Source organism: Myxocyprinus asiaticus, chromosome 18, assembly GCF_019703515.2.
Source record: "Myxocyprinus asiaticus isolate MX2 ecotype Aquarium Trade chromosome 18, UBuf_Myxa_2, whole genome shotgun sequence".
In the NCBI taxonomy this organism is placed as follows: domain Eukaryota; kingdom Metazoa; phylum Chordata; class Actinopteri; order Cypriniformes; family Catostomidae; genus Myxocyprinus; species Myxocyprinus asiaticus.
Genome location: NC_059361.1, coordinates 13029589 through 13042186, shown reverse-complemented (window position 1 = coordinate 13042186; position 12598 = coordinate 13029589). Strand labels below are relative to the sequence as shown.

At 35.4% G+C, this 12598-nt stretch overlaps 1 protein-coding gene and 1 long non-coding RNA gene across 6 annotated transcripts in view; both read left to right on the top strand.

The window, feature by feature from the left end:
* The first annotated feature begins 704 nt into the window (after positions 1-704).
* LOC127456224 (uncharacterized) lies at positions 705-3028 on the top strand. Its single transcript, XR_007899805.1, has 3 exons — positions 705-828; positions 1600-1735; positions 1969-3028. It is a non-coding gene; the product is annotated as an uncharacterized LOC127456224 (long non-coding RNA).
* Positions 3029-7871: 4843 nt separating this feature from the next.
* Positions 7872-12598, top strand: part of st3gal4 (ST3 beta-galactoside alpha-2,3-sialyltransferase 4) — a 77517-nt gene continuing 72790 nt past the window's right edge. For 4 of the 5 annotated variants that reach the window (XM_051724034.1, XM_051724036.1, XM_051724033.1 and 1 more), the window contains exon 1: positions 7872-8247. In XM_051724034.1, the coding sequence (XP_051579994.1) occupies positions 8202-8247 (46 nt within the window). In that variant the 5' untranslated portion in view covers positions 7872-8201. The remainder of the gene's footprint in view (positions 8248-12598) is intronic. The other variant, XM_051724045.1, reaches the window with a different exon arrangement.

Sequence of the window (12598 nt, the reverse complement as noted above, 5' to 3'; positions counted from 1 at the left end):
CAATGTCCTGCCTATGGCAAACAGTACATGATCTGCAAAGGAAACAATCACTTTGCTAAGCAATGTTTTTCAAAAGGAAAAGCTAAGAGAGAAAAACATTTGCATATGGTGGAGGACACTGATTTAACTGAAACATTCTTTGTAGGATTGGTTGCACGTAATGACAACCCAACTGAGAAAAACATGTGTCTCAGGAGAAATATTATGTACATCTGAAGGTCAATGATGCAAGTCTGAATGATGATAAATGGATTGTGCCTTTGTTAATTAATGGCTCAGTCATTCCAATGAAGCTTGACACAGGTGCAAAGGTAAATCTGAAGAGCATGAGTGACAAAGTCAGTGAAGATTTGATTTGACCACAAATCAAAAAGAAAACTGTTCATTTGAAAGCTTACAATGGTCAGACAATTGATACTGAAGGAGTATGTTGGCTCAAAGTGATGGTAAAGAGCAGAGTCCATAACTTGATGTTTGTAGTTGTGCCAGAGGGTCATGATTCGTTGCTTGGAGATAAAGCATGTGAAGACCTGGAGCTGGTAAAAAGAGTGCAGAAAATTAACTATGTGCATGGAAATAACTCTCTCAATCCTATACCTCAAAAATTTGCAGATGTCTTCACAGGATTTGGTGCTCTTCCTTACACCTATAAGATACAGTTGAAGTCTGATGCACAGCCCATGGTGCTTGCTTCAACGAGAATCCCTGTATCTATACACGACCAGCTAAAGAAGGAGCTGGACAGAATGACAGCGTTGGGCATCATCCGCAAAGTCGAGGAACCAACGGACTGGGTCAACTCGATGGTCTACGTAAAGAAAAAAACTGGTAAGATTAGACTTTGCATGGATCCAAAAGACTTAAATGAAAACATAAAACGAGAACACTACCAAATTCCCAAGCGTGAAGAAATTTTAAGTGACATGGCAAATGCAAAGTATTTCACTAAATTAGACACGTCACAAGGATTTTGGCAGATCAAGCTTGATGAAGAGAGCGCAAAACTCTGCACCTTCAATACACCTTTTTGAAGGTATTGTTTTCTCAGACTACCTTTCGGAATTATTTCAGCTGCTGAGGTTTTTCATAGGGCTATGGAGAATGTGACTGAAGGACTAGCAGGTGTACGTGTGTACATTGACAATATAATAATCTGGGGCTCCACTTTAGAGTAACATAATGACAGATAGAGAAAAGTGTTGGAGAGGATTCACAACAACAACTTAAAACACATAGCTTGTGTTTCTCAGAGACAAACTGTCAGCGTCTTATGATGAAACTGCAGCGCTATGATTTTGAAATGATCTACACACCTGGTAAATATCTGATTTTAGCAGATGCTCTGATTCGTGCGCCTGTTAAAACTGTGCATAATTCAACAGAGGAAGATGTACTTTTGCATGTGAACATGATTGTTACATCTCTACCAGTGTCTGATCATAAATCAGAACAGATTGCAGATGAGACTAAAAAGGATATGGTGCTGAAAGATGTGATCACGAATATGCAGCAAGGCTGGAAAAAAGGTTCACAATCACAATACTATCATTTGAGATCAGACTTGTCTTTGGTAAATGGAATGTTGCTGAGGAATAACAGAATTGTGATTCCAGAATCAATGCATCCAGACATACTCAAAAGGATACATGAAGGACATCTGGGAGTTGAAAAATGTAAAAGGAGGGCCAGAGAAGCTGTGTACTGGCCTGGCATCAACGGTGATATTCAGAGAATGGTAAGCAAATGTGCTACTTGTTTCAAATTCCAGAACAAACAAGTTAAAGAGCCCATGATCGTTGTTGACAAAACATCAGAACCTTGGGAAAAGTTTTGCACAGATCTTCTTCACTGTAATGGGAAAGTTTATTTGTTGGTGATGGACTATTATTCCAACTATCCTTAGATGTCTCTACTCACAAGCACAACAGCAAGTAATGTAATAACTCACATGAAATCTATCTTTGCCAGACATGGGATTCCGAGGACAGTAGTCAGTGACAATGGTCCATGTTACAGCTGCAAAGAGTTCCAGGAATTTGCGGTACAGTATGAATTTCAACATGTAACATCCAATCCATTGTATCCCCAGTCAAATGGTAAAGCAGAAAAAGGAGTTCAAATTCTCAAACATCATCTTAAGAAAGCTGTAGATGATAATGCAGATTTGTATCTAGCTTTGTTGAGTTACAGAGCTTCTCCGTTGGAATGTGGAGCATCTCCAGCTGAGTTGTTAATGGGTCATAAGTTACGGACTACACTTCACTCTCTTTTAAATGTCAAGACCATCAAGAGAATCACATGAAAAAGAGAATGGTTGAAATGTAAGCAAAAGCTCTACTACGACAAAACAGCTAAAGAATTACTGCCTCTTTTTCAGCAAGATGTGGTAAGAGATCATGATGGAAATACATGGAGCAGAAAAGCAACCGTGTTGGATGAAATCAATTCAAGATCGTACAAGGTAAAGACAGAAAATGGTCAAGTGTTCAGAAGGAATCGGCACAGTTTGTTAAAGACTGCTGAGCCTTTTTCTGAGCAAGATGAACATTCTGAACTTGATCTTTCACAAAAATCTGAAGGACATTCTGAAATTGATCTTTCACAAAAATCTGATGAACATTCTAATTTGCCTGTGTTGAGAAGATCTAGTCGTATAGTAAAGAAACCTGACAGACTAAATCTTTGAGTCAAAGAAATGTGTTTCTGATATATCAGTATGGTAAACACATCAGAATGGTGAATAATTCTTTGTGATATTCAAGTTTAAATATGATTCAATGTAAAAACATGGGCTAATTGATTGTCAAAATGTTGGTAAAGTTTTGATTATCCTTTATGTAATTCTGTATTGCTTATGTAATGTTATTACTTGAGTTGTTTTATTCACTTAAAGAAAAAGGGGGATGTAATAAGACATTATTGTAAGTACCAATTTGTACCTCTAGAAATCAGTGTTGAAATGATGCCCCTATGTTAAGTATAAAAGTGACATAGAAGAAGACAGCAAGAGGACACTGTAGCAGGAAACACGGCATGTGGCTGATTAAACAAAAGTCAAGATGTTCATTAAGACTTTGAGTATTCTTTAATATATATATAAGTAAATGAACACAACACATCTGATCAATACAACATTTTATATATTATCTGAAATATCTGTCAGAAAAACCCTCGAGCTCCCCCTCTCACACACACACTCATGGACACACACACATTATATGCGTAACGCGCACACACTTAAGGCCCAAACATACTCGTGAGAGAAAAACATGTCATGTCTGCGCACTCCCGCATCTCAGTGGTGATGAACAAATTGTTGTTAAGGTTTATAACAAGATGTGTTATGACACATCTTGGCGATTTTGAAGCGATGTTACTTCTGACGAGAGCTGCAACAAAAAAGGTAATCCCAGAAGTGATCTCTCTCATTTTCTGAGTTTCTCTCTTTGGATCCCTCAAACAAATAACTCACACACACATGCACAAACGCACTACTTTATTACTTCAGTAAGTCCTCGAGTAAAGCAGCGCAATCCTCCATTGCTAGTTCTAATGTGACGTTTTCAAATTAGCAATGAAGGCTTGAGATGTATTAAAGTAAAATGCTGAATCCGTGGCAGAAGAAAGTAGTTCCACTCACAAGAGCATTTTAGGGACGAAAAGCAGAAAATGTCTGAGATAAAACCTTGAACGATGTCTTAAGGTGTGGTAACTGTGGTATAAGTGGAATAATTAACTCCGGCCCGTTGAATTGTTTAAAAAATTATGCACACCCAAGGTGCAACAGTCACTCTGCTGCGTGTCGTGACCGCATTACAACCTCGGGTGTGCATTATTTTTAAACAATTCAATGGTCCGTCATCAATTATTCCTTACTTAACGAGAAGTTCCACCCATATCGCCCACAAAGCATCATGGGACTCATTGCCCCTCCCCCGCTGAACACTGGTCTTGCTCTCTCGCATCAGTATTTACAAGTGCACAAGTGAGTTTTGCTATAGATTTTTTGCAAAAGTAGTTCCAAAAGTCAAGGCATGAAAATTTAAAGATTTAAACAAACCCCTCAATGTAGACTTATCCTTTTTGAAATGGCAGTAACAATTTAAATGATTAACTTAAGAAGTCAGTATCATCTAAAGACCACTTCAGATCAATCTGTAGGGTTTGAAGGTTAGGCTGGTATTCCCACTCAGTTGTGAAAGAAGAGCACTGAGGAGAGTGATGCTTTTGAATAAACACGGTAGGTCTCATCTAATTATACTGTGCAATGCTCTCGCATGCCTGAATGATTGACATTTGGGCATTCAACCCTTTGTATATTTGCCTGTACTTTTTTGTGACGTAATATTGTATTTAGTGTTTGTTAAATATATGTGCCTTCAGTGTGAGACAGTTATACAGCAGTTGCTGAAAAAAAAAAAAAAAAAGATTAGTAGCCTAAATCAGGACTTAAATTGGGAGTAGCTTGTATTTTCTGCAGTGCAATACAAACAGGCTAGAATTATTGTTTAACAAAATTGTGGTGTTAAATCACTGAAATGTTGCCTGAATGCTCATCTTAAACCCTCAAGAGACAATTCATTCTATCTAAAGTAGTCTCCTACCTTTCCTTCATCTCTTGTCATCAGTTTTTAAAGTTGCTGTTCCCTAAATTGATACTTGCTAGTTTTGAAACAAGAAAAATTACTTTTATGTTTCCACTAATGTTTTTACATTATGACGTTGTAGCCCTGCAGTACCATGCAAACCATCTTCAGCTCTGAAACTCTTTCACTGTATTGTTACCAGAGCTGTCCTCGACATTACGATACATTATTTTACCCTTTGTATGCAAAGCAATACACTGCACCTTTTTACCCATGATAAGCCTTAAATAAGTGGATGTTAGCTGCTTTGAAATGTGTTCTCTGTGCAATCGATTGCATCACTGAGTGTATGTGTAAACAGCACTGCTGAAAGTTAACTCACTGATTTACTCATTTATTTGTGTGTCCAATCAAGCTTCAGATAATATAAGTTAACATATTTGAAAACACATTTAAATTTACAAGAACAACCTGGTCAGGAAGCAGTAGCTCAGAACAACAGGTATCAAAGAACTATACAAATAACTAGGGACATTAAGACAGCAAAGGAATACTTGATGTATTATAATTGACTTAAAAAAAAAATAATAATAAAATAAAATAAAAAAACATTAGTTTTGGGAAAAAAATAAACTAAACACAAAAAGTAGTAGGCCTATACTTTTTAAATATCATGAAAACAAGCTGTTAACTTTCTTGACCTTATGCTAAATACAATAATGTTCAGAAGTCTGCATCTATTTTGCATTTTTCTAATTTAATCATTAAATGCATGGAAATTTTAGTCAAACACTCTTACATTTTCGGGTCTTTAGAGACCCGGCACATATCTATCACAAATGGATCTACAAAATGCCCAGATAGGATAAAAGTTTCAAAATTAGAAGTCAATTAGAAAAGAATGGAATAAAATATATTTTGAAATATTTTGATGTTTTATTTTTCATATATCAAGATAATGAAGATTATGCAACATATCAGGACAAATCTAGAACAGGATTCATTATTTTCACACTGAAATTTGATGAGACGCAACTGTCTGTCAAACACATATTGAACACATAAGATACACATAATCTACACACAAGGCACACAGTACACGTGTTTTTTTTTTTAATTTTCAATAAGGCACTTATTGAGTCTATTTAGATGCACAACTTACATAATTTCAGTAGTACACCCAAATGACAATAGTCATATCATACTGTTCATGTGTAACACTTGCTATAGTTGACTTCCATTTACTTCCTTTCCTAATCAAATAGCAATGTCAAATGTAAATCAAGGTAATCACTGAAACAACAGTGCCACCATGAGTTACAAATAGTATTTATAAAATGTATGTGAACGCGCATATGGAATACTGATAAATCACGATTGTTGCACAGAAAATGGACGTGATGTAGTCTTTATTTGTGTTAAAATAATACTTTTCTCTTGTAATAAACAAATAAATAGATATCCTGTGATAGCAAAGTTATATAGATATGAAATAATTATAAAAATATAATTTATGGAAGTGCAAAAATAAATAAATATATATATATATATATATATATATATATATATATATATATATATATATATATATATATATATATATACACATATATATATATATATATATATACATATATATACATATATATACACATATATATACACATATATATACACATATATACATATACACATATACATATACACATATACATATATATACATATACATATATATACATATATATATATACATACATATATATACATACATATATATACATACATATATATACATACATACATATATATACATACATACATATATATATATACATACTATATACTAGGGTCTCTAATTACTCTATACCCTTCTGGTACTTAAGCCAATATATATATATATATATAGTTTTTTTATTTATTACATTTTTTGTTGTTGTTACAATTTTGGCATTTCTTAGTGTTACACTAATTTTTTAAGAGAACGATTAAAGAATACTAATGAGGGGTGGGCTCCAAAAAATGGATGCGGTACAGGTGGTGGAATGAGGTCCCAGGTCAATAAAGTCCCGAGGTATGCGTTTAAGGGTTAACATAGGGTGACCATACGTCCTCTTTTTCCCGGACATGTCCTCTTTTTCGGAAAAAAAAAAAAAAAAGCGTCCGACTGTGATTTCTAAATTTGCAAAAATGTCCGGGATTCGGCTTTAGTTGCATTATGATGTGCATCTGGTCTAATACTTCATTGTGTGTGCGCGCATCTTTGCATTGCTTAACCCCTCTTTGTAAGTCCCGCCTTCTTGCACACCAATTGGTCGATTATAAGAGGCTTGCAGCAACTATTGGCCAAATTCCTGCCTGTCAATCTCTCCGCGAACGCGTGAAGCGCTGTTGTGTTCGGCATCAAACAGTTGCTTGACAGTAGCAGTAAATGACAGCTGAGTGGAAACAATGCCCAAACGAAAGTGCAAGTTTACAGAAGATTTGCACAAAAAATTCCAATGCTTTCGTCCAGGTTGAGATCCGTGGGAAGCAGAATGTATGACATGTAAAACTGGCACTTATGTGTCAGTTGCTAATAAAGGTGCAAGTGATTTAGAAGCACTCATCAGCTCTGCAAAGCATAAAGGGTCAGCAAAAGGTTAAAGTTCATCAGGTGAATTAACGGACTACTTTTTGTGACCAGGTAAAATTGTTATCACATTGCTTTATTTTCCATGGCCATTCAAAATAATAGTAATAGTAAATGAAGGTACACTCATGGCATAAAACATTTTATTTTAGTACATGGACATTCAAAAGAATGTTGGGAATTTGTATTTATTTATATATATTTATGTTATGCTAATAGAGTGTCTTTTTCACTGTATTAAAGTTTGCATTCATAGTAACACTGTTTTGAACCCTATTATTCTCCCCCCCCCCCCCCTTTTTTTTTTAAATCCACAATATGGTCACCCTAGTTAACACAACATTGCGTATTGTATTATCAGTGTAACAATTTGAGTACAAAGTTAAATTTAAAATAATGCACATGACGGAATTTCTTATTAGCCTTTTGGTATGGCATGGATCCCACAAATTTGGGCATCATTTAACAACATGGCCAATGCCACACATTTGTTGCATTTTAATAGTGACCAAAATAGTGCAGTTATTTACACTTCAATTTACGTCATACTCTTTCTTAAAAATGCACTTTTGGTTTATTTTCAATATTATATAATGTTTCTAATTTATAAACCTCAAAAACAGACTTTCACATGTGCGCATGCGCAGGATGACACCCCTTTTAAAGGTTTCGCGCACTGTGCAGTACACGGTGATGTGGTCCGACATGAAGACCCTCGAAACCAGAACGACCGAAAAATACTAATGCTATTTATAGAAAAGGAATCGATTGTTTTCACTACAGGCTTTTCAAAAAGCGTTTCAGAGACAGTAAAATTAGAGAAGTCGTGTAACGGCGCCTCCAGTTTCGGGAGAAAAGACGTTGGAGACCGTAACACTTTATTATTGCAACTTTGCTCGCGCAGCGGCTAATATGATGTGACTGTAAACCCCATCTTGATCTGGGGGGAGAGGGGGTACTAAACGGACTATCTGCAATCACATTATGGACTATATATATTTTTTAAGGATATCTAGAAAAGTGCATCATGGTAAGTTGCTCTCTGCCTCATGTTTTCAAGAAGTTTAGCTGGTGGGCAGATGACATGGGCTGTGTCTCGAAGCCTTACCTAGACACATGCTCAAATCTGTTGACTGCAAATGCGCCAACGATGCTCAAAACATGCCATCTGTGTTGGCAGCTTACGAGGTTTTGTAAAAAATAATGTAACCACAATGGTGTCTGATTTCCACGATGATAACACTTTTTTTTTTTTTTTGTGCAGTGGACAACTCAAGTTTTCGCTTCCCTACATTTCTGTCAGCGATATCGGAAGTGCGGTAAAGTTAATTTTATATTTGACATTCGTGACAATACCATTAAACTCTCCGTGCAAATCACATTATCAAGCCAAACTAACTTGAACATGCATGAATAGGTTTTCTTTGCCTAGCACAAAGCTGAATTTTAAAAGATTTTTTTTGTTTTCATATCAAGTTTATTAGCCCTATAAATCAATTAAACAATTTAACCATTTTATATTATGACATAACAAAAAATATTCCCTTTCGTGATACAAGGCTCTGTTTGTGTAATTTACATTCTATATGTTTTCAAATAAATATAGTAGCGTAAATGTTTGTAATATTCTAATTCCATTAAACTCAATGACCGTGTGACCTAGAGACATGAAACTAACTGTAAAACACTCAGAATATTATTCTTCATATAGCACAAGACTTATTTTGGGGAGTAAATGTTCAGTACTTTTTATACAGATATTTGTATCCCTATAAATCTATTAAAATGAATTATCCGTGTGACCTAGAGACATGAAACTAACTGTAAAACACTCAGAATATTATTCTTCATATAGCACAAGACTTGTTTTTGGGAGTAAATGTTCAGTACTTTTTATACAGATATTTGTATCCCTATAAATCTATTAAAATCAATGACCGTGTGACCTAGAGACATGAAACTAACTGTAAAACACTCAGAATATTATTCTTCATATAGCACAAGACTTGTTTTTGGGAGTAAATGTTCAGTACTTTTTATACAGATATTTGTATCCCTATTAATCTATTAAAATCAATGACCGTGTGACCTAGAGACATGAAACTAACTGTAAAACACTCAGAATATTATTCTTCATATAGCACAAGACTTGTTTTTGGGAGTAAATGTTCAGTACTTTTTATACAGATATTTGTATCCCTATAAATCTATTATAATCAATTATCCGTGTGACCTAGAGACATGCAACTAACTGTAAAACACTCAGAATATTATTCTTCATATAGCACAAGACTTGTTTTTGGGAGTAGATGTTCAGTACTTTTTATACAGATATTTGTATCCCTATAAATCTATTAAAATCAATTATCCGTGTGACCTAGAGACATGAAACTAACTGTAAAACACTCAGAATATTATTCTTCATATAGCACAAGACTTGTTTTTGGGAGTAAATGTTCAGTACTTTTTATACAATATTTGTATCCCTATAAATCTATTAAAATCAATGACCGTGTGACCTAGAGACATGAAACTAACTGTAAAACACTCAGAATATTATTCTTCATATAGCACAAGACTTGTTTTTGGGAGTAGATGTTCAGTACTTTTTATACAGATATTTGTATCCCTATAAATCTATTATAATCAATTATCCGTGTGACCTAGAGACATGCAACTAACTGTAAAACACTCAGAATATTATTCTTCATATAGCACAAGACTTGTTTTTGGGAGTAGATGTTCAGTACTTTTTATACAGATATTTGTATCCCTATAAATCTATTAAAATCAATTATCCGTGTGACCTAGAGACATGAAACTAACTGTAAAACACTCAGAATATTATTCTTCATATAGCACAAGACTTGTTTTTGGGAGTAAATGTTCAGTACTTTTTATACAGATATTTGTATCCCTATAAATCTATTAAAATCAATTATCCGTGTGACCTAGAGACATGAAACTAACTGTAAAACACTCAGAATATTATTCTTCATATAGCACAAGACTTGTTTTTGGGAGTAAATGTTCAGTACTTTTTATACAGTTATATAAAGCATATAGAATGTAAATTCCACAAACAGAACCTTGTGTCATGAAAGGGATATTTTTAAGAACATTTCATCTTTGTTGTGATATCATAATATCAAATGGTTAAATTGTTTAATTGATTTATAGGGCTAATAAAATTGATATGAAAAAAAAATCTTTTTTTTTAAATTCAGCTTTGTGCTAGGCAAAGAAAACCTATTCATGCATGTCCAAGTTGGTTTGGCTTGAAAATGTGATAGGCATGGAGAGTTTAATGGGTATTGTCGCGAATGTCAAAATAATGTCAAATATGAAACTAACATTACCGCATTGATATCGGAACCTTTTCAAGAAGTGACCATGGCAATACTACACAGACCTCTATTCTCTCTTAAGCTTTAGTGTTACATTAAATACTTTTAGATTTCCATCCGTTGGAATTTTTTAACGTGTTCTTGCCGCTATATCGGTCGACCGATATTATCGGTCGGGCACTAGTAAAAAACAAAAATTTTAGCTGCATCATTTATTCAGTTGGCCTGCAGTGCTACAGCAAACAGAATATAGGAAAAAAGGATGTATTTGCTCCATAGGCCAAACATGAAAATGGCGCCATTTGGTGGAAAATATTAAAAATTATAATTTTGAAGTCAGGGCTCTGGAATGAAAGTATAATATAATAGAATTCATGATTTTATGCTTTAATGGCACTGGGATCAAATATTGTAGTTTTAATGGGTTTCAATGGGGACATTTTTGTCCTGAAGGCCCTGAGTGCGTACACAGTGTATTATAGATGTATTTTAGGAACTGAGGTTGAAATATCAAAATTCCCCCCAAAATACACACCTTTGGCAAAATCTATGCCGTTGGCATTAACACAGACAAAATTATTGAAAAAACAAAAATGAAAAGGACAAAAATGTCCCGAAGGTCGCAGAAGGGTTAAATACTTTAGATTTCCATCTGTTGGAATTTAATGCGTTCTTGCCAGTTGTTGATGCAATATTGAGAGTCCATTTAGAGTGGGCGCACACTTTTTTTCATTTGCGTCATTGATGAGAGAGGTCTCCAGAGAATGGCCAGACTGGTTCGAACTGACAAAGTCTTCGGTAACTCAGATAACCTCTCTGTGTGTGTGTGTGTGTATATATACAGGTGCATCTCAATAAATTAGAATGTCGTGGAAAAGTTCATTTATTTCAGTAATTCAACTCAAATTGTGAAACTTGTGTATTAAATAAATTCAATGCACACAGACTGAAGTAGTTTAAGTCTTTGGTTCTTTTAATTATGATGATTTTGGCTCACATTTAACAAAAACCCACCAATTCACTATCTCAAAAAATTAGAATATGGTGACATGTCAATCAGCTAATCAACTCAAAACACCTGCAAAGGTTTCCTGAGCCTTCAAAATGGTCTCTCAGTTTGGTTCACTAGGCTACACAATCATGGGGAAGACTGCTGATCTGACAGTTGTCCAGAAGACAATCACTGACACCCTTCACAAGGAGGGTAAGCCACAAACATTCATTGCCAAAGAAGCTGGCTGTTCACAGAGTGCTGTATCCAAGCATGTTAACAGAAAGTTGAGTGGAAGGAAAAAGTGTGGAAGAAAAAGATGCACAACCAACCGAGAGAACCGCAGCCTTATGAGGATTGTCAAGCAAAATCGATTCAAGAATTTGGGTGAACTTCACAAGGAATGGACTGAGGCTGGGGTCAAGGCATCAAGAGCCACCACACACAGACGTGTCAAGGAATTTGGCTACAGTTGTCGTATTCCTCTTGTTAAGCCACTCCTGAACCACAGACAACATCAGAGGCGTCTTACCTGGGCTAAGGAGAAGAAGAACTGGACTGTTGCCCAGTGGTCCAAAGTCCTCTTTTCAGATGAGAGCAAGTTTTGTATTTCATTTGGAAACCAAGGTCCTAGAGTCTGGAGGAAGGGTGGAGAAGCTCATAGCCCAAGTTGCTTGAAGTCCAGTGTTAAGTTTCCACAGTCTGTGATGATTTGGGGTGCAATGTCATCTGCTGGTGTTGGTCCATTGTGTTTTTTGAAAACCAAAGTCACTGCACCCATTTACCAAGAAATTTTGGAGCACTTCATGCTTCCTTCTGCTGACCAGCTTTTTAAAGATGCTGATTTCATTTTCCAGCAGGATTTGGCACCTGCCCACACTGCCAAAAGCACCAAAAGTTGTTTAAATGACCATGGTGTTGGTGTGCTTGACTGGCCAGCAAACTCACCAGACCTGAACCCCATAGAGGATCTATGGGTTATTGTCAAGAGGAAAATGAGAAACAAGAGACCAAAAAATGCAGATGAGCTGAAGGCCACTGTC